Source organism: Doryrhamphus excisus, chromosome 21 (assembly GCF_030265055.1).
Source record: "Doryrhamphus excisus isolate RoL2022-K1 chromosome 21, RoL_Dexc_1.0, whole genome shotgun sequence".
In the NCBI taxonomy this organism is placed as follows: Eukaryota; Metazoa; Chordata; class Actinopteri; order Syngnathiformes; family Syngnathidae; genus Doryrhamphus; species Doryrhamphus excisus.
In genome coordinates this window covers 5,100,223-5,128,086 of record NC_080486.1, presented here as the reverse complement: position 1 = coordinate 5,128,086, position 27,864 = coordinate 5,100,223, and the positions used below count along the sequence as shown (strand labels likewise).

General features: G+C 37.2%; 1 protein-coding gene and 1 long non-coding RNA gene across 2 annotated transcripts; one reads left to right on the top strand and one right to left on the bottom strand.

Annotated features, from left to right (window-relative positions):
• Positions 1 to 455: 455 nt before the first annotated feature.
• gfod1 (glucose-fructose oxidoreductase domain containing 1) lies at positions 456 to 26,243 on the top strand. The gene is made up of 3 exons (XM_058060525.1): positions 456 to 1,974; positions 22,599 to 22,792; positions 23,472 to 26,243. Exons 1-3 carry the CDS (start codon positions 1,722 to 1,724, stop codon positions 24,210 to 24,212), a joined length of 1,188 nt encoding a protein of 395 aa, XP_057916508.1. The 5' UTR covers positions 456 to 1,721; the 3' UTR covers positions 24,213 to 26,243.
• LOC131109010 (uncharacterized) lies at positions 9,534 to 26,963 on the bottom strand. The gene is made up of 4 exons (XR_009120613.1): positions 26,930 to 26,963; positions 24,389 to 24,545; positions 20,955 to 21,034; positions 9,534 to 9,652 (listed from the first exon to the last, which is right to left on the bottom strand). It is a non-coding gene; the product is annotated as an uncharacterized LOC131109010 (long non-coding RNA).
• Positions 26,964 to 27,864: the final 901 nt, after the last annotated feature.

The window sequence follows — 27,864 nt, the reverse complement described above, 5'->3', positions numbered from 1 at the left end:
TTCTCCCTTCGTAGATAAAAAAAATGTATTTACATAATTTTATTTAGATTTTTATTATATTAATTTCTTGATTGAAATAAAGGGAAAATACAAGCATTTACAATACAAAAGTGTAAATAAAATTAAATATTTGTGATGGGAAAATATTAAATATATCATAAATAAAAATATGTAAAACTAAATAGAAAAATATACACCATACATTATAAAATTATAAAGTATCAAAAATATATAATTATTTTGTATACAAAATATTAAATATTTGTATTTTTTTAAAGATTTTATATAATTGTTTTAATGTTTTAATTTTATAATTTCAATATTTTTGATTATAAATATATGTACATTATTAAAAAAATTATTGTCTCAAACATTGTTTTTGTATACAAAATTAAAACAAAAACATGAAATATTGAATTATGTATCAAGATTTAATATAATTTTTTACATTTAGAATTTCAATATTTTGACGAAATATTTAGTATATATTTTTCAGTGTATATTATAAAACGTATATACATAATATATTCTGCAGTGTATATAATTTGTATACGAATTTATATAAGAAATATAAATATATATTTAAATATTAATTTTATATATTTTTTTCTTTGCTGCTCAGTGTTACACTTCATGTTCTTTTGCTGTAGGAACACTTTGGTGCCCTCTAGTGGCAAAAGTGCGCCAAGCATCGGGGTGGGTGTTACTGTAAATGTGGTTATGCACAATATGAAGTAAATACAGCGCCACGCATAGTTTTTAGTCCATCAAATTTGTATTCATCAACAATCTAACAACATATTAAAAATATACAAAATGTATATATGTGTATATACAGTAACATCCTTGTGAATATAAACACAAGATCATCCAACCGTATACTAATACCACCCTTAGAAGTACTATCGATCCACTCACGTTTGATCATTGTCGATAGATAGCTAGATGAGAATAAAGTCGTTTAGAATGATATATATGATATAAATTGCCAAACGCTCTGTCACTTCCGTGCTACCCGGAAGCTGAAGGGTTAAACGACAGAAAGGGAGGGGGACCGGTAAGAGAGACAATTATCCAACATGGCTAACAGCAAAGCACCGTCATTGACTTTATAAATAAAAGCTTTTACAACAACCGCAACTTGTATAATTATACTTATTTTCCTCTATAGCAACAATTTAGACGTATAATGATACTACGAACATTTCAAAAATTTATATGTTATACATTTTTGATCAATTTAACGTACGTTACATGGGGATTGGCGATTGGTTGATTTTAATGTGAAAAGCCAGTACTGGTATGTTCCGGTGAATGATAAGGAACTTGATAAGGGTTGAAAGCCGCAGCATCGTTTTGTCGCTTCGGGAGCTTTGAAGCAAAGAAGGCTTGACTATTACACAAGATTTTTTATTTTATTACATTTCAATTTCGCTCTTTTTGAAGAGAATTAGTGTTTTTTGAAGACTTGGAATCCGTACCGGAGGTGTCAGGGTGGTGCAGTCACCACCGAAAGACCGCAATGCTGCGTTGATATTGTGCTTTTTGACACCGGGGGATGACGTACGGGTCGGGGTTCTTCTCAGGTGGATTCAAGGGCTGATTTTCCGGGGGGCGATGCAGCTCGGCTGGTGCTTGGCTGCAGGTGCATGGCCGACCTGACGTCACAGCCTGTCTGAAACCGAGCTCGCAGAACCGCCCCGCCGCCTCGCATTGAAAGTATGCTTCCAGGGGTCGGCGTGTTCGGAACCAGCCTGACCGCCAGGGTCATCATCCCCCTGCTGAAGAAGGAGGGCTTCGCGGTGAAGGCGCTGTGGGGCCGCACGCAGGAGGAAGCGGAGGAGCTCGCCAAGGAGATGAACGTCCCGTTTTACACCAACCGCATCGACGACGTGCTGCTGCACCAGGATGTGGATCTGGTGTGCATCAACCTTCCTCCGCCTCTGACGCGGCAGATCGCGGTTAAGACCTTAGGTGAGTGGCTAAGGGAGGGAAGGGAGGGAGGGGGGGAGGATGCTGCTGCAGCAGCCCGGGGAGGAGGTCCCGCTGCCGGGTGTCTTTGCTGACACAAACCACCCTGGAAGTGCGGTTTGGGTGGCGATACCTGATTATTCACCATAGCAAATGAGCTGGTTTGACTTGTATTCCACTAGAACTCCTCACCTGACCTACAAGTTGTTCCACTTACATTTTCCATTGAAATGGGGAATAGTTTTCCCACAGACTATAAAGAGGAAACGTCCTTTAAAGAAAAGCTTTAAAGAAAAATAAGTATTTACAACCTTCTAAATATGGATTTTTATCATTATTAGAGCTCTCCAGACCTGAACTAGCACCCCTATAGTCACATTTACACTTATTATAGTCATTATTATAGTCACATTTACACATTATTACCCAAAATACATAATAAGAGACATAAATAAGACCGGCTGCATCGAGTGGTTAGCAAGCAGGCCTCACAGCTAGGAGACCCGAGTTCAATTCCCCCCTCAGCAATCTCTGTGTGGAGTTTGCATGTTCTCAGGTAGCGTGTAAAATGTGTTTGTAATAGTTGCCATGCTAAAAGACTAGATAGGACAGCTCTATGCAGATTAAAGACTAGAACTGTGCTACTTCTATGTAAAAGGTAGGGTGTAAAATGTGTTGGTAATAGTTCTCATGCTAAAATACTAGATAGGACAGAGACTAAGTCGTGTTGTCATTGACTAATATTTAAATTCGTTTAATGATCTGAAACATTTGGTGAGTGGTTAGTGCACAGACCTCACAGCTAGGAGACCTGAGTTCAATTACCCCCCCCCCTCCCCCCCGCGACCCTCGTAATGATTAAAACCCCATATTTCATCAGAAAACATGTTTTTTGTTTTTTTTCCTACCGTTTAGTAATCAAAGGTAAGTTTCAGGAAAATATCAGTTCCCGACTAAAACGAAAAGATATACAAATCCATCTCAAGTCGTGTGCTAAGTGTGATAAACATGCAAAAAGACTGCACGGCGGTGAGTGGTTAGCGCACAGACCTCACAGCTAGGAGACCCGAGTTCAATTCCCCCCTGTGACCCTTGTGAGGATAAGCGGTAAAAATGAATGAATAAATCAGACCTAAACTAGACTCACGCGTGTACTGTATAGTACCTCATTAATGGTCCATTACTGACACCTAGTGGCCAGTGTGGAATACTACACATCTTTGAATGTATCTACTGAATGTCTTATAGTTTTTTATGCTGAAAAAATGCTAAATTTTAGCCAAAAATGAGTCCAATTTTCCCAAGTATGCGTATGTTTTGACTAAAAATGGGTTACCGAGCTTTTTCATTGTCATATCAATAGCAAGTCATGATAGCATGCGGCGGTGTTGTCATTGGAAACGGCGTACATTCCCACACTGCAACCTTGTTTGCTGTTTGACTTTGCTAAAGAATGAGTACCGTCACACAGCAAACGGGGGCCAACGTGCAACACAGTCCCTGCAGGATCCCCCACTCTGTGTACAGTACAGTAAATCATCCGCTAGCTGGACTATCGATCAATAAAGTGTCATTCATTAGCCGTTGTGTTATAAGTTAGCCCATAGCGCTGTTACACAACCAGTCGACTTGCGACAACAGCAGCCGTTAAGCTTCTTTCAATCCCTCGCCTTTTCCTCCCCTCTCGTTTCCTTGCAGCTTCTTTGTGCGAGCGCCGCCCGTTCCTTCCCAGCCACTGCTCTTCCTTAGCTACCCCCCCCCCGCCTCCTCCTCCAGCCAGTCGAGTCTGCGTCTCATTTCGTTTGCATGCAATATGGACAGGTTTTGTCTCTTCATCAGTTCATGCTAAATGACTAGATAGGACAGCTCTAGTCTAGATTAGAGACTAGAGATGTGCTGCTGTATGTAAAAGGTAGTGTACAAAATGTTTTGTTAATAGTTCTCATGCTAAAATACTAGATAGGACAGCTCTGGTGCAGATTAGAGACGAAAACTGTTCTACTTCTATGTAAAAGGTAGTGTGTAAAATGTGTTGGTAATAATTATCATGCGAAAATACTAGATAGGACAGCTCCAGTGCAGACTAGAGATTAAAACTGAGGTACTTCAATGTAAAAGGTAGTGTGTAAAATGTGTTGGTAATAATTCTTATGCTAAAATACTGGATAGGACACCTCTAGGGCATATTAGAGACTAGAACTGTGCTAATTCTATGTAAAAGGTAAAATGTAAAATTTGTTGGTAATAGTTCTCATGCTAAAAGACTAGATAGGACAGCTCTAGTGCATATTAGTGACTAGAACTGTGCTACTTCTATGTAAAAGGTAGTGTCTAAAATGTGTTGGAAATAGTTCTCATGCTAAAATACTAGATAGGACAGCTCTAGTGCAGATTACAGACTAATACTGTGCTACTTCTATGTGAAGGTAGTGTGTAAAATGTGTTGGTAATAGGTATCATGCTAAAATACTAGATAGGATAGCTCCAGTGCGGACTAGAGACTAAAACTGAGCTGCTTCTATGTAAAAGGTAGTGTGTAAAATGTGTTGGTAATAGTTATCATACTAAAATACTAGATAGGACAGCTCTAGTGCATATTAGAGACTATAACTGTGCTACTTCTATGTAAAAGGTAGTGTGTAAAATGTGTTGGAAATAGTTCTCATGCTAAAGGACTAGATAGGACAGCTCTAATGTAATAGTTCCCATGCTAAAATACTAGCTAGGACAGCTCCAGTGCAGATTACAGACTAGAACTGTTCGACTTCTATGTAAAAGGTAGTGTTTTAAAATGTGTTGATAAGGATTTTCATGCTAAAAGACTAGATAGGACAACTCTAGTCTATTTTAAAGTGTGGAGCTGTGCCTTTTTAGTTTATATTAATAATATTTCCAATACCATCAACCAGTCCTTGGTACTATCAGTGTTTGGAATCCTGTAGTGTTCTTAGCTACAGTACATAATGTGTGATAATGTTGTTATAAATAAAGCTACAGTGCATCTAGTGTGCTTGTAGCATCATTTCAGTCAGTTACCGGTTGTTAGTGTGTTGAGGTGTTGAGGTGTTGTCAATCTGCAGTTATCGCAACAAACCGGTCCATCTTGTTGAGCGGCATCTCTCCTTCCATTGGGATTTCTTTCACTTGTCTGCCCCCTCCCTTTCTACTATGACATTCCGGAGGCGTCTGACGTCACTCAGGCTTCCTGGATGATGTCAGATGGAACACTTGATGTCATTTAAACCCCCCACGTTGGTAATAGTTCTCATGCTAAAACACTACATAGGACAGGTCCAGTGCAGATTAGAGACTAGAACTGTGCTACTTCTATGTAAAAGGTAGTGTGTAAAATGTGTTGGTAATAGTTCTCATGCTAAAATACTAGATAGGGCAGCTCTAGTGCAGATTAGAGACTAAAACTGTGCTACTTCTATGTGAAAGGTAGCGTGTAATATGTGTTGGAAATAGTTTTCATGCTAAAATACTAGATAGGACAGCTCCAGTGCAGACTAGAGACTAAAACTGAGCTACTTCTATGTAAAATGCAGTTTGCAAAATGTGTTGGTAATAGTTCTCATGCTAAAATACTAGATAGGGCAGCTCTAGTGCAGATTAGAGACTAAAACTGTGCTACTTCTATGTGAAAGGTAGCGTGTAATATGTGTTGGAAATAGTTTTCATGCTAAAATACTAGATAGGACAGCTCTAGTGCAGATTAGAGTCTAAAACTGAGCTACGTCTATGTAAAATGTAGTGTGTAAAATGTGTTGGTAATAGTTCTCATGCTAAAATACTAGATAGGACAGCTCTAGTGCAGATTATAGAATAGAGAAGTGCTACTGTACTACAAACACAGGGGTACTCCAAATACTACAAACATGCTACAAACACTAATAGTACCAAGGACTGGTTGATGGTATTGGAAATATTGGCTAACCTACGAAGGGACAGCTCCAGACTTTAAAATAGACTAGAGCTGTCCTATCTAGTCTTTTAGCATGAGAACTATTACCAACACATTTTACACTACCTTTTACATAGAAGTAGAACAGTTCTAGTCTGTAATCTGCATGAGAGCTGTCCTATCTAGTATTTTAGCATGATAACTATTACCAACACATTTTACCTTTTACATAAAAGTAGAACAGTTCTAGTCTGTAATCTGCACTAGAGCTGTCCTATCTAGTATTTTAGCATGAGAACTATTTTCAACACATTTTACATATTTTACATTTTACATAGAAGTAGAACAGTTCTAGTCTGTAATCTACACGAGAGCTGTCCTATCTAGTCTTTTAGCATGAAAACTATTTCCAACACATTTTACACGCTACCTTTTACATAGAAGTAGAACAGTTCTAGTCTGTAATCTGCACTAGAGCTGTCCTATCTAGTCTTTTAGCATGAGAACTATTACCAACACATCTTACCTTTTACATAGAAGTAGAACAGTTCTAGTCTGTAATCTGTACTAGAGCTGTCCTATCTAGTATTTTAGCATGAGAACTATTACCAACACATTTTACATATTTTACCTTTTACATAGAAGTAAAACAGCTCTAGTCTGTAATCTGCACTAGAGCTGTCCTATCTAGTATTTTAGCATGAGAACTATTACCAACACATTTTACATATTTTACCTTTTACATAGAAGTAGAACAGTTTTAGTCTGTAATCTGCACTAGAGCTGTCCTATCTAGTATTTTAGCATGAGAACTATTACCAACACATTTTACATATTTTACCTTTTGCATAGAAGTAGAACAGTTTTAGTCTGTAATCTACACTAGAGCTGTCCTATCTAGTATTTTAGCATGAGAACTATTACCAACACATTTTACATATTTTACCTTTTACATAGAAGTAGAACAGTTCTAGTCTGTAATCTACACGAGAGCTGTCCTATCTAGTCTTTTAGCATGAAAACTATTTCCAACACATTTTACACGCTACCTTTTACATAGAAGTAGAACAGTTCTAGTCTGTAATCTGCACTAGAGCTGTCCTATCTAGTCTTTTAGCATGAGAACTATTACCAACACATTTTACATGCTACCTTTTACATAGAAGTAGAACAGTTCTAGTCTGTAATCTGTACTAGAGCTGTCCTATCTAGTATTTTAGCATGAGAACTATTACCAACACATTTTACATATTTTACCTTTTACATAGAAGTAAAACAGCTCTAGTCTGTAATCTGCACTAGAGCTGTCCTATCTAGTATTTTAGCATGAGAACTATTACCAACACATTTTACATATTTTACCTTTTACATAGAAGTAGAACAGTTCTAGTCTGTAATCTGCACTGGAGCTGTCCTATCTAGTCTTTTAGCATAAGAACTATTACAACACTGTTTTACACACTACCTTTTGAAAATGTACACTTTAGTGAAGCAACAATGAATTCTTCCATCATATTTGTTCAAGTTTTAATGTTGAAATGTGAAAAAGTCCCGAACCACGACAAGACTAACATTTTAGCCATGACTCATCATAAACGTGTTTATTTTTCATGTGGTTTAAATAGAACTATGTCACACGCAGCAATCACTTCCTCTAACCTTTCTAAATGATATGCACATGATTGACATGGTTTTTTTGAAGGTTTGTGGAATATTAATGTGGAGGAGTGATTGCATGAATTAAATGTATCTTTATTGGGTATGTGGAGACTAATTTGGACTCTTTCCAGTGTTTTTTATTATGAAAGTTAATGTGGAGGAGCGATTGCATTAATTCAATGATGTACAGTATCTTTATTGGGAATGTGGAGGCTAATTTGGACACTATGCTGCTTCATTTGACATATGATTGGCGTAAATAGTACGCTATATGTTATCTTACACAGACACCTGCTGTAAAGGCCACCCAAAGGCAAGCAGCTATTTATAACATGACCGCAAAGGACAAACAGGCGTCATCACAAACACACACCGTGTGTAGTGGTGTTGTGTAATTGCACATCTTTCAGCTCTTTGGCAGGAAATTGAGCTCTAGAAATTGAGCTCTGAGATACTGACATCAAATGATGGTTTATTAAACGTGTTGGTTTACTGATTTACAGTATGGCTTGAATGTAACAGGCAAATTAGTCTTGAGGTCTTTTCAGTGTTTTTATCTTTCTTCCCCAGATTAGGGCGTGCTCTCAGTAGACCATTCATACCGTGATGGACTTGGGTGCGATTTCCACTCCCTCTCCTAGCTTTAGTGCAGATTAGAGACTAGAGATGTGCTGCTGTATGTAAAAAGTACTGTGTAGAATGTGTTGGTAATAGTTGTCATGCTAAAATACTAGATAGGATATCTCTATGCAGATTAGAGACTAGAACTGTGCTACTTCTATGTAAAAGGTAGCGTGTAAAATGTGTTGGTAATAGTTCTCATGCTAAAAGACTAGATAGGACAGCTCTAGTGCAGATTAGAGACTAAAACTAAGCTACTTCTATGTAAAAGGTAGCATGTAAAATGTGTTGGTAATAGTTCTCATGCTAAAAGACTCGATTGGACAGCTCTAGTGCAGATTAGAGACTAAAACTGTGCTACTTCTATGTAAAATGTAGCGTGTAAAATGTGTTGGTAATAGTTATCATGCTAAAATACTAGATAGGACAGCTTTAATGTAGATGAGAGACGAAAACTGTGCCACTTCTATGTAAAAGGTAGCGTGTTAAAATGTGTTGGTAATACTTCTCATGCTAAAAGACTAGATAGGACAGCTCTAGTGCAGATTAGAAACTAAAACTAAGCTACTTCTTTGTAAAATGTAGCGTGTAAAATGTGTTGGTAATAGTTGCCATGCTAAAATACTAGATAGGATATCTCTATGCAGATTAGAGACTAGAACTCTGCTACTTCTATGTAAAAGGTAGCGTGTAAAATGTGTTGGTAATAGTTCTCATGCTAAAAGACTAGATAGGACAGCTCTAGTGCAGATTAGAGACTAGAACTGTGCTACTTCTATGTAAAAGGTAGCGTGTAAAATGTGTTCTCATGCTAAAAGACTAGATAGGACAGCTCTAGTGCAGATTAGAGACAGATGTGTGCTGCTGTAAGTAAAAGGTAGCGTGTAAAATGTGTTAGTAATAGTTGTCATGCTAAAATACTAGATAGGACAGCTCTAGTGCAGATGCTAGGCCTGTGGGAGTTAGCCTATGCCTTAATGATACAGTTTACCGCTCTTTTGCCAGTTGTGTTTTCTGAGAGCTTTTGATCCAAACCCAACAAAAACATCCTTTAAAAAAGATGGCGGGTGCAGGAAGGCGCTAGAAGTGTCAGGTTCATGTTCTCCTAGACGTCCATTAATATGCTAATTTGATGCTCTGGGAGCGTTCTTGTGGGAAACACGTCGGAGATGCAGAAAAAGGATGATGGAGTGACAAGAAGGAGCAAAAAGGAGAAAGCTTAGCCTTGCTGTGAAATTGCTTTTGTGCGTGTGATGAATGGAGCGAGCAGGAGACGCTCTTTCAGGGACGCTGACAAGTGAGCATTCTTGGAGTTGGTAGAAAAAAAAAAAAAAACCCTCCCCCGTCACCGCCCCCCGCTTAGTCCCCGCTTTTCTTTACCGGGGTACTTAGAACTGTTTTGGTGGAGTCTCCGCATTTTTACTTCTGGTTCAGGTCTGGTTTTTCTTCTGTTTGGATGCGACTTCCCTAGCAACAGCCCGGCAACACGGATCCTTCCTGTTACAATACAAAGAAAAGTTATGATGCCATTGTTGTAGTGACAAGCTACATTCACAGACAGTCCCATTATAATGTGTTTAAGTGCCAAACATATTTGAGATTGACCAAAACAAGCCATGAAAATGTATTCACTGACTCACATGTCAGGGCTCCATCTTAAAATATTTTTAGTTTAGTTTAGTTTAGTTTAGTTTAGTTTAGTTTAGTTTAGTTTAGTTTAGTTTAGTTTAGTTTAGTTTAGTTTAGTTTAGTTTAGTTTAGTTTAGTTGCTCATGAATTTTTTTTTACTGACTCACATGTCAGGGCTCCATCTTAAAATATTTTATTTTATTTTATTTAGTTGCTCATGAAAATTTCCTCACTGACTCACATGTCAGGGCTCCATTTTTTATTTTATTTTATTTTATTTTATTTTATTTTATTTTATTTTATTTTATTTTATTTTATTTTATTTTATTTTATTTTATTTTATTTTATTTTATTTTATTTAGTTGCTCATGAAAATTTCCTCACTGGCTCACATGTCAGGGCTCCATTTTATTTTATTTTATTTTATTTTATTTTATTTCATTTCATTTCATTTCATTTCATTTCATTTCATTTCATTTCATTTCATTTCATTTCATTTCATTTCATTTCATTTCATTTCATTTCATTTCATTTTATTTTATTTTATTTTATTTAGTTGCTCATGAAAATTTCCTCACTGACTCACATGTCAGGGCTCCATTTTTTATTTTATTTTATTTTATTTAGTTGCTCGTGAAAATTTCCTCACTGACTCACATGTCAGGGCTTTATTTTATTTTATTTTATTTAGTTGCTCATGAAAATTTCCTCACTGACTCACATGTCGGGGCTCTATTTTATTTTATTTTATTTTATTTTATTTTATTTTATTTTATTTTATTTTATTTTATTTTATTTTATTTTATTTTATTTTATTTTATTTTATTTTATTTTATTTTATTTTATTTTATTTTATTTTATTTTATTTTATTTTATTTTATTATTTATATAATTTTATTTTTAATTAATTAAAATATTTTTTTATCTACGTCAGGAAATTGTTTTATTTCTGGTCGGGTGTGTTTTCAGATCTTTTTTTCCCCCCAACTGTCTGATAAAGACTTGCAGAAATGTCGTCTTTTCCCTTGCTTGCGTCATTCAGTGTAACTTCCCCTTTAAGAAGTGTTTGCAACAATTCATATTTCTTTCAGTGCTACTCATGCATGACTCAACTGATTACTATTATTTTCATGAATAGATGGATGGATAGATATATAAAAGTAAAGGTAGAATTGTCAAATTTGCATAATTGGCTAAAAGTGCTAAAAACATGAAAACAAATTTTTGTTTCATATTTATGTCTTTGTTTAATTTCTAATGTTTTCCATCAAGCATTAAGACTTGGCTCATTGCTTGGCGGTCCTTGAATGCACCACAATTATATGCCATGAGACACAAAGTGAAAGGTTTCCATACATTTCTCCAACAAATTGACATCCAATTCTAGCCACTGTGTGTTTATGTCGACATGTATCCGAGTGTTGTTAACTTCCTGTATTCGGTCTGCGCCACTGCTGGGTTTGACATGTTCCGTCTTGTTTATCTGCATCCCATACGATGGTCACGTGGAAGCGTGATTGCATCTCCCTGTCTGTCGTTACGCAGCCGAACAAATATGAAAACAAAAGGAGTAAGGAATGCTAGCATTACAGCTTGTCTCAAGGGTTGAGGAATGCGACGGGAAATAGTCGGAGGTCATGTCAGCCTCATGTCATGTCTCGTGTTGGTGATTTGGGGCCACCCTCGTTCTAATTGGCTGGCATTTCCAACACTGCTTGTTACTCCAGACAGGAAGTATGTTATCATTGGCTCATTTGATGGAGGGGCAGACGGCCTATTTTTAGTCCAAAAATATGCATAACCAAGGAGATGTGTATTGTCTGCTTAAGAAGCCGCATTCAAATTGTGAATGTAGATTTCTACATTGGTCAATAGGGGGCAGTAATTGTTTTAAATTAGAAAATAAATAAATATATATATATAACTTAATAATTATTAATTATTTGTAATGGATAATATTTTAATTATTATTATGATTATTACTGTTATTGTGCCTTTTATTTCATTAAACAGTTTTTTATTGTCATTTTTAGTTATTTTAATTTAATTTTAATATTTTAATTAATTTAAATCTGCAATTAAAGTTTGTTGTTCTGGCGATCAGGTCTAGTGCTTGTTATGATTTCTTTGTGGATTATTTTGATTATGATATCATCACTATTATTGTGCCTTTTACTTTACTATAAGTATTATTTAATTAATTATTAATAATTTTAATATATTAATTTATTATTATATTATATTAAATATATTATAATATTAATTGTTAATCAGTAATTGTTCGGTGAGACAGGCACCAAGACTTGTGAACAGGTTTTTAATGCAGATAAAAAAAAGTAAAAAAAATAATAAATTAAATTAAACAATAATTTATTTATTTTTTAAACTTTTTTTTATTTAACAGGTTTTTAATGCAGGTTTAAATAAAAAAATAATAATTTAATGTATTATTTATTTACTTTTTAAGTAAATAAATTAATATAAAATTAATAGCGAATAAATTAAATAATAATTTTAATTATTTTTTTTTTAATTTAAAATCTGTATTAAAAACCTGTTAACCAGTCTTGGTGAAATTTTTTATTAAATACTAATTCAATTTAATTTATAATTTTATTTTAATTGTTTTCATAATTTATAATATAATTTTTAATAATATTTTTTATTACATTAAATAATAATTACATTTTTTTTACTTTATAAAATATTTTTAAATCTGCATTAAAAACCTGTTCACCAGTCTTGGTGCCTGTCTCACCGAACAATTACTGACACCTAGTGACCAATGTAGAATACTACTACATTTGAATGCGGCGTATAATAACAACACAGGGCTACAGTTGTGGCTATAATCAAGCTAAAACTCAACTCTTAACTCCTGACGTCATTTGATTTCCTCACTTTTTCCAAATCCTTCATGGCCCATCATGACATTGTTGTTACCAGTAGTTATTCCTTCCTACCAGTCCCCATCAGTGCTGGCAAACCAGGCTGCACCACAGCATCAACATCAGCATCAGACTTCAGCCTACCAATGAACTTTCATTTCTTCATATTATCTCCAAGCAGCTGGCGGAACCCTACCCAGCATGCTGATGCTATCCGCTTTTTCTTGTCTTGACCCCTAAAGAGACGTGTCGGGGGATTTCATCTCCATGACAACAGTCCAGAATTAACCAAGCACCCTCTCCTCCCCCTCTTTTTTTATTGGACGGCGAAAGTTCATCTGCCTCACACATAATATGAGACACACTTATTTAGGAAAGATCCTACTCGTTTAGTGTTGCAATGGAACACGCTAACATAAATCCTGGTCTTATTGTCACTTAAAATATCAATGAAAAATGTGAGTTATTTTGATGAAAAATTGGTCAATTTATGTCAATTATTGCAAAAATTACAACATAAATATTGTTTAGTTACAACGCATATTTTGGTTATGTTGACAGCCGCTTATGCCGGTTCTTCTCAGTCACAATAATTCATTCGGGGGTGCTGGAGCCTATCCCAGCTGTCTTCGGGCGAGAGGCGGGGTACACCCTGGACTGGTCGCCAGCCAATCACAGGGCACATAGACAAACAACCATTCACACTCACATTCATACCTATGGACAATTTGGAGTCGCTAATTAACCTAGCATGTTTTTTGGAATGTGGGAGGAAACCGGAATGGAAACGGGTGGAATTGAACCCTGGTCTCCTAGCTGAGTCACGATAATCACAAAACCAAATAACCGCACAATAAATGAAAACAAACTCAATAATTGTGTCGGGCTTCATATTTTAACATGCATGTGTGCAGGCTGGGCGTGTTGGTTTTATAGCTGAACGAATAAGCTTTTTGCTGCATACAAAACATGTACTTTAACATGTGTATTTCACACACAGTGTTGCTAAAAGTAAAATTGAATATATAACTGAGTTTCTTGATCCTTTGTGGAACATCAAGTAACTTGATTACGTTCTCGTGATCTTTACTAACTAGCTTGAAAAAAGATGCTTTTATTCGAGCCGCCCTGCTGCTTGTTAACATTCCGAGCTGCCTGACACAAAGACGTCCCTCACGCCCTTGGCCGAAGCCGCCAGGAAAATAAAGGCGGGGCTCATTTCATTCTCTTGGCATCCTTACGTTGCTTTTCCACATCAATGTTTTCTTTTTGTTTGACAAGTCCGAGTCTCAGCAACAGAGCCGTGTATTGATAATTCCATGCCACTGTCTGTGGTGCTGAAGCAGCAGATGGAATTGTCAATACTCTCTCTTTTTTGCAGTGTAGTGTAAAAAAAACAATAATAATAAAAAAATATATATTTTTATTTAAAAACATACAGTTAATTAGTTCTAGACCTGATCATGGTTAGTGAATTTCCGGAAAGTAGGAGCTATTTAGAAATTATTACGGTTATTATTATTACATTATTAGAGACCTCTAGATGTCAAATAACACCCCTATAGTCACTTTTACACTCGTGTTACCCAATATAGTAGACAAAATTCCTGTCCAGTTGGTGGTGGACAGGAAGTTGAACAAGGGTTCAGAGTTGAGTATCAAGCCGCAACAGTAGCTAGTGTTAGTGGTTATTGTGCTTGTTGTGCAATAATTCACACCTCCAATAAAAGTCTGGTGCTTGTGCGTCTCACTGGACATTACAGTAAACCCTTACATTTATTCATTCATTCATTTTCTAACGCTTATCCTCACAAGGGTCGCAGGGGTGCTGGAGCCTATCCCAGCTGTCTTCAGTAGGCGGGGTACACCCTGGACTGGTGGCCAGCCAATCACAGGGCACATATAGACAAACAACCATTCACACTCACATTCATACCTATGGACGATTTGGAGTCGCTAATTAACCTAGCATGTTTTTGGAATGTGGGACGAAACCGGAGTACCCGGAGAAAACCCACGCATGCACGGGGAGAACATGCAAACTCCACACACTGATAGCCGAGGGTGGAATTGAACTCGGGTCTCCTAGCTGTGAGACCTGCGCGCAAACCACTCAACCACCATACAGCCGGTCTTATTCATGTCTCTTATTATGTATTTTGGGTAATACAAGTCTATAGGTGACTATAGGGGTGTTAGTTCATGTCTAGAGAGCTCTAATAATGATAAAAATCCATATTTAGAAGGTGAGGGGAGAACATGCAAACTCCACACAGAGATGGCTGAGGGTGGAATTGAACTCGGGTCACTCGGGCTGTGAGGCCTGCGCGCTAACCACCCTTATATTTATGTATTTATTTGTTCATGTAGCCCTTTTTATGGTTGAAAATGCTTAATTTAGCCAAAAAATTGCAAATAATTTGCATAAATATGGCTATTGTTGACTAATAATAGATAATATTCAACAAAAAAAGCAGCTTAATTAATTTAAATGGAAAAAATTTGATAATGAAGCCGTACAAAACCTGTCAACCTGACAAAAGGTTGCGATTAAAAAGACGCAAGGGTCAGGGGGCATCTGATTTGGCAGCCATGTTGGATTTGTTTCATTGGTGTGTGTGTGTGTGTGGGGGGGGGAGATTAGAAAGGAAACCCTTTCACTTCTGTCAGGACTCTTAACCCCACACCGACATCTTGGACTTCTGTACCCTCCTCATCACGTAAATAAGCTACATTGAAGGTATAGAACAATAAAAAAGACAAGCCCCAACAATGAGAAAACAAAAGGATATAACTCACATACAAAGCATGTCCATTAGCCGCTAGCATTAGCTGCTATCACCGACAGGCTAGCTGCTAGCTGCCTAACATTACGTGTTATCAAAAACTTCTCCTCATTAACTTAACATTTCACTACTAAAAACTGTTAGTAACTGTTAAAACAGCACTTAAAATAACAAACCATATGAAGAATAACCATTTTAAAACACAAATATGTAGCTAAATTCCGGGAGGTCAGTCAAAGCGCCTTAAGTGTGACAGTGACGTGTGATTGGTGGAAAACCAGGAAGTGAAGCACAGTCAGCTTGTGCTGTTGTTTGTGTAGTTTACAACCTTATAAACTCTTCATTAATACAGTGAATGGTTGAAATATTTAATAGTTTATTAATTTTATTGTTATTTTAATGTTTTATTGCTTATAATACCATTTTCACACATTTTCCTCTTGTTTTTTTCTATGATTGAGTACATGAGTGTACGGCTATTGTTGTTATGTTTTTAGTGCAGGCATTAGCCGCTATCACCGATAGGCTAGCTGCTAGCTGCCTAACATTACATGTTATCAAAAACTTCTCCGCATTGAGTTAACATTTCACTTCTATCAGCACTTAAACCATATGAAGAATAACCTTTTTAAAACACAAATATCTAGCTAAATTCCGGATGTCAGTCAAAACGCCTTAAGTGTGACAGTGACGTGTGATTGGTGGAAAACCAGGAAGTGAGGCACAGTCAGCTTGTGCTGTAGTTTACAACCTTATAAACCATATCAACTCTTCATAAACTCTTCATTAATACATTTAATGGTTGAAATATTTTATTGTTTACTCATTTTAAGATTAAGATATGCCTTAAGATATGCCTTTATTCGTTCCTCAGTGGGGAAATTTGTATTTCTATTGCTATTTTTAATGTTTTATTGCTTATAATACCATTTTCACACATTTTATATGATTTTGCCCTCTGTTTTTTTCTGTGATTGAGAACATGAGTGCTATTATTATTGTTATTATTATTTATAGTTTTATATTTATAGTTTTTATTATTTATAGTTATTGTTATTATTGTTATTATTATCATGATGCTTTTAGTGCAGGCATTAGGGCCTCAGAGACTACCCAGCGCTATTGGTTTCGCCATAGAGCTGAGTGACGGGTGCAGGGGTTAATAGCAACACTTTTAGCAACGCTCATCCAGCACATCAAGAACATTAGTTGGGGGGGGGGGGGGCTGAGTGAGACTAATGGCCTTCATCAGTCATACATTCCTTGTTTGGTATGGGATGGAGTTTCAGTGGTTAATGAAGTCATATACTGTATGTAACCCATCTAATAGGTAGTACTTGTGTTTATTGTTAGGTACATCGCTGATATATTTATATTTATTTTAGAAATTAACACCTTCTAATGCCAAATTATCGTCAATGCGTAACTAATGACTTTCCGTCTATGCAGGAATGTAAAACGCTCCACCCTGACTTGGTTCTCTTCCCCGCCCTGCACGTGTGCAGCCTGGCAGATGGCTTTCACTTCTATTTCTGGCATCCGTGTGCGGAGGCTCTATTGTGTCGGCTGTCTCTGTGAAGCGTTTAGCGTCTTTTATAATCCACCTGGTTTCTCTCGGTGCTGATTTTGATGTAGGACCATTGGAACACAGATCCACGTCATCATGTCTTTAGAATTGCACATTACTTACAGACACAGCCTCTAAGCATATTAGAAAGTTGAACAAATAGCATCCGGTATGATGTGTATTATTCAATTTGGGTGGTGAACTGCATCACAAGCTCAACTCAGTGAATTATTGCAGCCACTAGGTGTCGCCAAAAACACACTTTTAACTTTAAGGCAACACATGGCAAATTGTATACGATATTTTCAAGACAAACATTCTCACAAGGGTCGCGGGGGTGCTGGAGCCTATCCCAGCTGACTTCAGACGAGAGGCGGGGTACACCCTGGACTGGTGGCCAGCCAATCACAGGGCACATATAGACAAACAACCATTCACACTCACATTCATACCTATGGACAATTTGGAGTCAACAATTAACCTAGCTTGTTTGAAAACCCTTTCATGCACTGGGAAAACATGCAAACTCCACACAGAGATGGTGGAATTGAACTTGGGTCTTCTAGCTGTGAGACCTGTGTGCTAACACATGTTGTTGTTGTGTTGTTGTTGTCAACACATTGTAGCAATATCAATACAATAATACAATTATTACCTTTTTTTGCATATAATTGGTTGAGCAAATGGGCTGCACGGCGGTCGAGTGGTTAGCGCGCAGACCTCACAGCTATGAGCTAGGAGTTCAATCCCACTCTCGGCCATCTCTGTGTGGAGTTTGCATGTTCTCCCCTCACTTTCTAAATATGGATTTGTATCATTATTAGAGCTCTCTAGACATGAACTAGCACCCCTATAGTCACATTTCCACTTGTTTCACCCAAAATACATAATAAGAGACATGAATAAGATCGGCTGTATGGCGGATGAGTGGTTTGCGTGCAGGCCTCACAGCTAGGAGACCCGAGTTCAATTCCACCCTCAGCCATCTCTGTGTGGAGTTTGCATGTTCTTCCAGTGCATGAGGGGGTTTTCAAACATGCTAGGTTAATTGGTGACTCCAAATTGTCCATAGGTATGAATGTGAGTGTGAATGGTTGTTTGTCTATATGTGCCCTGTGATTGGCTGGCGAAGACCTCCTGTGCTCAATAACGATTTCCCCTTTCGAGTTTGTAAACAACATAACGACAACATATATAACAACGTCAAAACCTTTCCCATTTCTCGTGCTCAACATTCCCTTCCTGTACAGCCACCACTTCCAGCCCTTCCTTCCTAAACAATGAGCTCATGATCCCAATCACTTTAGGTTTGAATGCACTACATTTCCAGGAGAAGTCTAGCACACACTTACAAGGGGCTTTATGTCACCCTTTTCCTGGCTGTGGGCTGGCGTGTGGGAGGACACACTGGAGCCATGCACACAGGCACAGGTGTTCTGTACGGACGCCAGCTTAGAGAAACGCTTTTTATTTCAAAATGACACAGCTGCCGTCTCTGTCTGCTCGCTTCTTCCTGCTGGTTATGTTGCCGCAAGAGGAAATGTCACTCATTTAGTTTGGCCTGAAAAGCTTTAAATAAAAACTCATTCATTCATTTTCTACTGCTTTTTCCTCACAAGGGTCGCTGGAGCCTATCCCAGCTGTCTTGGGGCGAGAGGCGGGGTACACCCTGGACTGGTGGCCAGCCAATCACAGGGCACATATAGACAAACAACCATTCACACTCACATTCATACCTATGGACAATTTGGAGTCAACAATTAACCTATCAAACATGCAAACTCCACACAGAAGATGGCCGAGGGTGGAATTGAACTTGGGTCTCCTAGCTGTGAGGCCTGTGTGCTAACCACTTGGTTGCCGTGCAGCCTTGAAAGCAATTTGTTGACAAATTGTTGTCAACACATTGTAGCAATATCAATACAATTTGGAGTCGCCAATTAACCTAGCATGTTTTTGGAATGTGGGAGGAAACCGGAGTACCCGGAGAAAACCCACGCATGCACGGGGAGAACATGCAAACTCCACACAGAGATGGCCGAGGTTGGAATTGAACCCTGGTCTCCTAGCTGTGAGGTCTAACCACTTCCCCACCGTGCAGCCTGTCTTATTCATGTCTCTTATTATGTATTTTGGTTAATACAACTCCAAAGGTGGACTATAGGGGTGCTAGTCCAGGTCTAGAGAGCTCTAATAATGATAAAAATGCATATTTAGAAGGTGAGGGGAGAACATGCAAACTCCACACAGAGATGGCCGAGGGTGGAATTGAACCCTGGTCTCCTAGCTGTGAGGTCTGCGTGCTAACCACTTGACTGCGGTGCAGCCAAATTGTCCATAGGTATGAATGTGAGTGTGAATGGTTGTTTGTCTATATGTGCCCTATGATTGGCTGGCGACCAGTCCAGGGTGTACCCCGCCTCTTGCCCGAAGACAGCTGGGATAGGCTCCAGCGACCCTCCTGAGGATAAGCGGTAGAAAATGAATGAATTTAGAGCATATAAAACCATCCAAAAATGGTTCTTAACATTATTAGAGCCCTCTAGACATGAAATAACACCCCTATAGTCACCTTTACACTTATTTTAGCCAAATGTAGTGGTCATAATAAGATAAAATAAGATATAATATAGACTCATTCCGGCTGCACAGCAACCGAGAGGTTAGCGAGCAGGTCTCACAGCAAGGAGACCCAAGTTCAATTCCACCCTCGGCCATCTCTGTGTGGATTGTGCATGTTCTCCAGGTACTCCGACTTCCTTCCACATTCCAAAAACATGCTAGGTTAATTAGCGACTCCAAATTGTCCATAGGTATGAATGTGAGTGTGAATGGTTGTTTGTCTATATGTGCCCTGTGATTGGCTGGCAACCAGTCCAGGGTGTACCCCAGCCTGAATGAATGGTGTAGAAATGATGCAAACTGACACGATAACAAGACCCTTTCCATTGAATGTCGACTTCTGTGTTTCGCCATCTTGGATCTATCATCTCCAGTAAGACAGGCAAAGACTTTACTGGTTCTTTACTGGTTCTTTACTGGTTCTTTACTGGTTCTTTACTGGTTCTTTACTGGTTCTTTACTGGTTCTTTACTGGTTCTTTACTGGTTCTGACGGCTCATATGAACCACTTGTGTCTGAGTTGTGAGACAGCAGGATGGGATTTCAGTCTGTGGGGTTCACTCATCCTATTTGACAGGATGTCGGCTTTGTGTTTATCAAAGATGCAGTCCGGGGGCCATCACTGAAACAGGGTCCATGAACTTGTTATGATCATAGCAATTTAGTCAAGCTTGTTATAACTTGCTGAAATATAAGAGTTAGTGTCTTTTGAGTCATTTAAGTCTCTCCTTGTTAGATACAGTATGTCCTGTCTATGAATTATTGATGTTGGGGGCCCAAGCTGCAGTGCAGGGGTGGGGGGGGGGGGGTTCAACTCCATTATGACTCGCCTATTACATCACTCTGGATTTCACCCAGTTAAGGCTGCATGTTGCGTCACTGGCATAAACAAAAATTCCCACTCGACAAAACGTTCCGAATGTTTTTCTTAATATTGTTAGAGCCCCGCAGACATGAAATAACACCCCTATAGTCACATTTTCATTCATATTACCCAATATAGTTAACATAATTACAGAAAATGAAGCTTGTGTGTGTTGCTGTAAATGTGTTCCAACGCACGAGGAGCTGAGTTGGAGGAGGACAGGAAGTGACATTGAGGGACCCGAGTTCGATTCCACTCTCGGACATTTACACTCTTAGTACCACATATAGTTGGTAAAATAAGGCATAAATAAGACTTGTGCTTGTGTGTGTTGCTGTAAATGTGTTGGGGGGGCAGACAGGAAGTGATGTCAGCGGTTCAGAGTAAAGTTTTAGCTTGACGTGGGTTGCTTCAACAGTAGCTTATGTGAGATAATTCAAACCTTGGTTATGTCCACAACCGCTTATGTTGACATTTGTCAGCCAATCCGAGGGGCGTCGACACAAAGGGGTTCCACAGTATCTGTAGGGGGAAAAAAATTTATTTCTGAAATTGGTCTGACACTTAAAGGTTCCCATACAAAGCAGAGTGGGGGTTTGATTAATAAGCAGGGTGAGTCTGTGAATAAGAAGAAGAGGCTTTATATGACAAAGTCCTACAGAAAATTGATATTGTTTGTGCTGCCTAAGCTGTGACCTAACAAGGGTGGCTTTGGCTGTGACCCCCCCCCCCCCCCCACCCGTCTTGACGATAGCGCCTTCAAGCACTTTACCAGCTACCCGAGCAGCTGTTACATAAACAGCAAGAGAGTATAAGTGCCAAAAATGCACTGAAGAGCTTTTAGCAGAAGGGCACCACCCAAAGTAATGCATATTTCCTGTTTGTGTGCTTTGCTGACCAACAGAAGGGGATCAAAAACATGGTTGTGTGTATTTTGTGTGTTTGTGTAAGCTTCGCGTGGTGTTAGGGTTAAAGGGTGGGGGGGTTCCCGCCGTGTTCTTCAGATCTGGGTCAAACGGATTAGTTTCCGAGCATGGCCAATTGCTTCTAATGGCAGATTAGAGTGGGAAGTTTCACTTTCACTACGCCTCCCTCCCCTCATCCAGACTGTAAGAAAGACAGCACGGAGATTTACAAACAAGGTTTTACAAACCAAACAAAATATAACATAACATAAATAACACAACATAAATATAATATAGCAAAACACATCAGTTATGAGTTTCTCACACATTAGGTCGTCACCAGATGATACCAGTTAATATAATTATAATTATGATAATTATTAATATTAATATAATAATAATAATAATAATATAATTATTATATTAATATAATATTATAATACTATTATACTAATATAATATAGCATTATATAATATATTCATATCATTTTGTAATAATTTATTATACTAATATTTATTATACTGTTATCAATTAATATAATATTATATAACCATTATATTAATATATTAATATTATAGTTATAATAATAATAATAATAATAAATATAATATAATATTATTATTATTATATAATATTATAGTAATTTTAATATAATAATTAACATTTATATTATATTATTATTATATTAATGCTATTTTTATAATTTAAATTTTTAATAATAATTATTAATAATTATACTAATATTAATATTATACTGTTATCAATCAATATTGATATAATATATAATTATTATATTAATATATTAATATAATATTATAATACTATTATTCTAATATTAATATAACAATATAGAATTATTATATTAATTTTATTTGTAATAATTTTAATTATTAATAATTATACTAATATTAATATTATACTGTTATCAATGAATATTGATATATAGAATTATTATATTAATATAATATAATAATTAATATAATATATAGTTATTATATTAATATGATATTATAATATTATACTATTATTAATGTAATATTATTATTATATTAATATATTAATAATATAATTATAAAAATTTTAATTAATATAATATAATTATAATTCCCTGATGAAAGCAGATAAAAACTGAAGACTGTACCTCCCTAACCAAACGCCAAATTGTACTCTTTTGTTTCAGGTATTGGAAAGAACGTGATCTGTGACCGGACAGCCACTCCGTTGGATGCCTTCCGCATGATGTCTGCAGCTCAGTACTACCCCAAGTTGCTGAGCATTATGGGAAATGTCTTGCGTTTCTTGCCGGCCTTTGTTCGAATGAAGGAGCTGTTGGAGGAAGGTTACGTAGGGGAGCTTCTGGTTTGTGAGGCACAGGTATGTTAAAAAAATATGTCATTCATGTAGACATTTCTGATATCCCTCACAAGGATCATTCAAGATTATTGTACTTCCAAGCCAAAGATGGTCTGTACTTTATCTAAAAGTTTACATCATTTACATCATTTAGTTTACATCAAAACTACTACTAATTGTTTAAATACTGTCAGTGAGGAAACAAGCTATCGGTGCACTCAGAATTAGCTTGTCAACCCACTGGAAGTCGCAGGAGGCGACTCACAATGTCAACAACATTACTAACAACACTAAATTCCTCACACAACAACTTAACACTCACAATGTGTACCTGGCAAATATACAAAGATGTACCAAAATAACTTATTGAGGCACTGCAATGACATCAGCCTCCCTCTGGGCTCTGTGCTCCAGGTTCCTCTGTCTCCCTCTGGTGGACAGAGGTCGTCCTCCAATGAACTGCTCTTCTGGAAATAATAGCCGCTGTTTGTTATTTTAAATTCTATTAGTACTTGTAATGTATATTTCCTATGTACCTTTTGAGTGTTAAGTTGCTGTGTGATGAGTTTAATGTTGTTTTTAAGAGGCAGTTTCCATTGGGTTGGCAGGCTCGGTGGACGGTGGACACAGACTTGATGCGTTTGACATCGACGCGGTGTCAACATAAACAGAAAAAAAAACGATTTGTGTTTGTCTGAAGGTCCACAGTGGCAGTCTGCTGGGCAAGAAATACAACTGGAGCTGTGATGACCTCATGGGAGGCGGCGGCCTGCACTCTGTGGGTAGTTACATCATCGACCTGCTCACCTTCCTGACGGGCCAACGCGCGTCCAAAGTCCACGGCTTCCTCAAGACCTTCGTCAAACAGACGGACCACATCCGAGGCATCCGCCAGATCACCAGCGACGACTTCTGCACCTTCCAGATGGTGCTGGAAGGCGGAGCCTGCTGCACCGTCACGCTCAACTTCAACGTCCCTGGAGAGTTTAGGCAAGAAGTGATCGTCGTGGGTACCGTCGGGAGGCTAACGGTCACGGGGGCCGACTTGTACGGACAGAAGAACAACGGAGGTGGGCGAAGCGGTGGAGGTCCGGAGCTCCTCTTAAAGGACACAACACCTCTGGAAAAGTCTTCCTTGCCAGAGAAAGCCTTCAGTGATATCCCTTCGCCGTATCTCACTGGAATGATCCGAATGATCCAGGCTGTGAGGCTGGCCTTTCAGGACCAGGATGATCGGCGGACGTGGGACGGCAGGCCTCTCACGATGGCCGCCACGTTTGAGGATTGTCTTTATGCTCTTTGCGTGGTGGATACCATCAAGAAATCCAACCAGTGTGGAGAATGGCAGAGCATTGTGGTTATGACGGAGGAACCGGAGGTCAGCCCGGCTTATTTGATCAGCGAGGCCATGCGGCGGAGTCGGATGTCGCTCTACTGTTAGTATCTTGCTGCTCGCCTTCCATGCTGGGGGCAAATGATTGGTCGGAACGCTTTGAAGGCACTAGCTGTTCTTAATTCCACCACCAGTATGTTTGGTGCTGTCAGGTTTGTATTGTTGCTGTTACTGACTGGATCATCTCCCAATACCCTGAAAACTAACATCATAAGCAATCGTACCTTTATTTATAAAGACGCCTTTTCCCGTCGGAACGCTTGCATCACCCGGTTCAAAGACGAACTCCTGCTTCTGTTCAGGGATGCTGCATCTCTGCTACTCACACTGGTCTACACCAGGGGTGTCCAAACTGCAGTTTTTATTGGTCCATGGCACATTCTAAAAATACAATTAGACAAGAAAACTTAAAAAGAAGCAAAATGTTGGAATCTGACAAGAACAAAAAGTCTGAATAAAGTCAAAATATGAAGAGGCAAAAAAACAACAATTTTAAAAGCATAATGTTGAATTGTTAAATTTTTTATGAGAAATTACTTTTACAAGAATAATTGGGGGAATCATAAGTAGAAATCTTAATGAAAAAAAAATGCAAGTGTATATGAAAAACCAAAAAAAACCCTTAAACAGTGAATATTGGGATTGGGATAAGGTTATAATAAAAACATAATATTATGAGAATAAAGTAATAATATTATTTAATATTATAATTTATATTTAATTATAATATGAGAATAAAGTAATAATATTTGTCAATAGTATCATTAACATTTAATTATAATATTATGAGAATAAAGTCATAATATTATTTAATATTATCATTAACATTTATAATGTTATGACAATAAAGTCATAATATTATTTAATATAATCATTATTTAATTATAATATGAGAATAAAGTCATAATATTATAATTAATATTTATTATAATATTATGAGAATAAAGTCATAATATTATGAGAGAGAAAAGCAGCCAAGATGGAAACATTAACCAAAAAAATGCTAAATCTAAGAAGCGTTTTTGGACACCCTTGGTGTACACAACCAAGTCTGCCAAGGAGGAAGAAAACTTCTTCCAAATAAAAGTACCCTGCTGCTTTCATCTTGCTATCATATGATGGACTTTCCAGGTTTACCAAGTGAATGTTTAAAAAAAAATGTGTTGGCAGCTTGTGTCTCTGTTTGCGCTATTATGTGTCCTTTGTTTGCGTAATATAAGAGAAAAAATATCCTCGTCTTTGCTGCCAGAACGTAACAACAGCCTGTCAATGTGAACACAAAGAGCGGAACCTCCAAGGCAGAACATAATCTGTTCCAAGAGGGCGGTTGACTTGTTCCAATCAATTGGAAATTGAAGGCTAAATCTGGATTAAATATATAACAATATAAAGGGAAGTGTTAGAAAACCATAAATAAAAGAAAGTAAACTGTCAATATTTAACCCATAAGAACCCAGACCCAAGTAAATTGAAGGCAACAACATGCGCTAAGTAGCATTTTTGCTATTGTTCCTTTCCATAGCAATTTTAAGACAACAAACCCAAAAGCTAATTTGTTTTATACTAATTGTCCATTTGAATTGTAATATTTTACACTTTATTAAAGCATTAGAATTGATCGGAGGCTTTAATATGACCTTTTAATGTTTAATTTGGAAACTAGCTACTTTACCTGACAGGCAGCCATTTTGGGGAAGACATATCCTTGCATAGTCACATGACTGTCAGTTTCAACCACTCCAAAATTATCTGACATGCAGCCATTTTGGGGAGCACATAGCTTAGCATACTCAAATGTACTGCAAAATACTTCTTAAACGTCACTTGATAACTTAAAAGAGTTAAAGTCAAGCACAATGACCTATTTTAGACCATTGCGTTGCTCTGAAATTACCTTATAATGTATAAAAAATATATATATGGAAATTAGCTGGCTTATCGGACATGCAGCCATTTTAGGGAGCACACAGCTTAGCATACTCAAATGTCACATGACAGCCACTGCAAAATGCTTCTTAAATGTCACTTGATAACTTAAAAGAGTTAAAGCCAAGTACAATGACCTATTTTAGACCATTGTGTTGCTCTGAAATTACCTTTAATATATATATATATATATATATATATATATATATATATATATATATATATATATATATATATATGGAAATTAGATGTCTTATCTAACATGCGGCCATTTTAGGGAGCACATAGCTTAGCATACTCAAATGTCGCATGACCGCCACTACAAAATACTTCTTAAACGTCACTTGATAACTTAAAAGAGTTAAAGTCAAACACAATGGCCCATTTTAGCCCATTTAATTGATTTAAAATTATCTTTAATTTAAAATATATACATAGTATGGAAATAGCTTGCTGACTTGACTCACAGCCATTTTGGGGAGCACATAGCCTAGCGTAGTCACAAAATTGTCTCCTGACAACCACTCCAAAACGCTTCCTAAAGTCACTTAAGGACTTAAAAAAGTTAAAGTCAAGCACAATGGCCTATTTTAGATCATTTTATTGCTTTAATATGCTTTGATAAGCTTTCGGAAATGAACTTGCTGACCTGACACACGCCATTTTGGGGAGCATGTAGCCTAGCATAGTCACATGACAACAACTCCAAAACACTTCCCAAACATCACTTAATTACTTAAAGAGTTAAAGTCAAGCACAATGGCCTATTTTAGTTCATTTGATTTATTTTAAATTATCTTTAATATAAAAAATAAGCTTTTAGAAATTAGCTAGCTCACCTAAATGCGGCCATTTTGGGGAAGCCATACTGTGGAATAGTCACATACCTGTCAAATGACTTCCTGTTTATCACTTAGGGACTTAATGAGGTTTTTTTTTTTTCATTAAGGGACTTAATGAGTTTTAAGTGACTCACTTGGGTTCTTATGGGTTAAAAGGTAAACAAAGTTAAATGATGAAAGTGCCAGGCAGGATAATCAACATGCAGACTACTGAACAACCTTGGTCAACATCTGAATTGTACGTCATTCAATGAATTTCAATTCGTTATAATTGGGAGTACTTCATGGATCTCTGCAAAATCAATTATTACATTAAAATATGTCAACAATGAATGTTGAAAGCCCACAGATCAATAACGATACTGTCTTTACGGGGGCCGAAGTGTGCTCGGTGGCTCCCATTGGCTTACTTATCCAAGATATGAAACGCTATGGATGGTGCTAATACGCTAAATATGTAGCTTTGCTGCCTTTTCTATGTTTTCTGCTACTAAGCAAGAATCCAGTTATGAATTGTACAGTAGAACCCATTTATTTGGATTTTTAGTGGTCCTGGATCAAAACCCCTACAAAAAGCAGGGGATTTACTGTATACCAAACTGTGATCTCGCTTTGACGGTACGTACAGTGGAACCTCTAAAGTCGAACACGATCCAAAAACTTTAAAAAAAAATACAGTTAGACCCACACGCCAAAAAAAAGTACCCCTGTTCCCATTAATACCTACGGTATGTGTGTGAAAACTACTGAAAATGTACATATGGGAATATTATGAAGACGTGTTTGTCCTGATGAGTACAGTATGTATTTTATTTGTAAGAAAAAAAAGTGGAGTCTTTTCATGAGTGTATTTATTATTTGTTGTCTGCTGCTGAAACTTAGGATTGTGTCATATGGGTAGCATTCTGCTTCGTATATTGCTCTGTTTATCA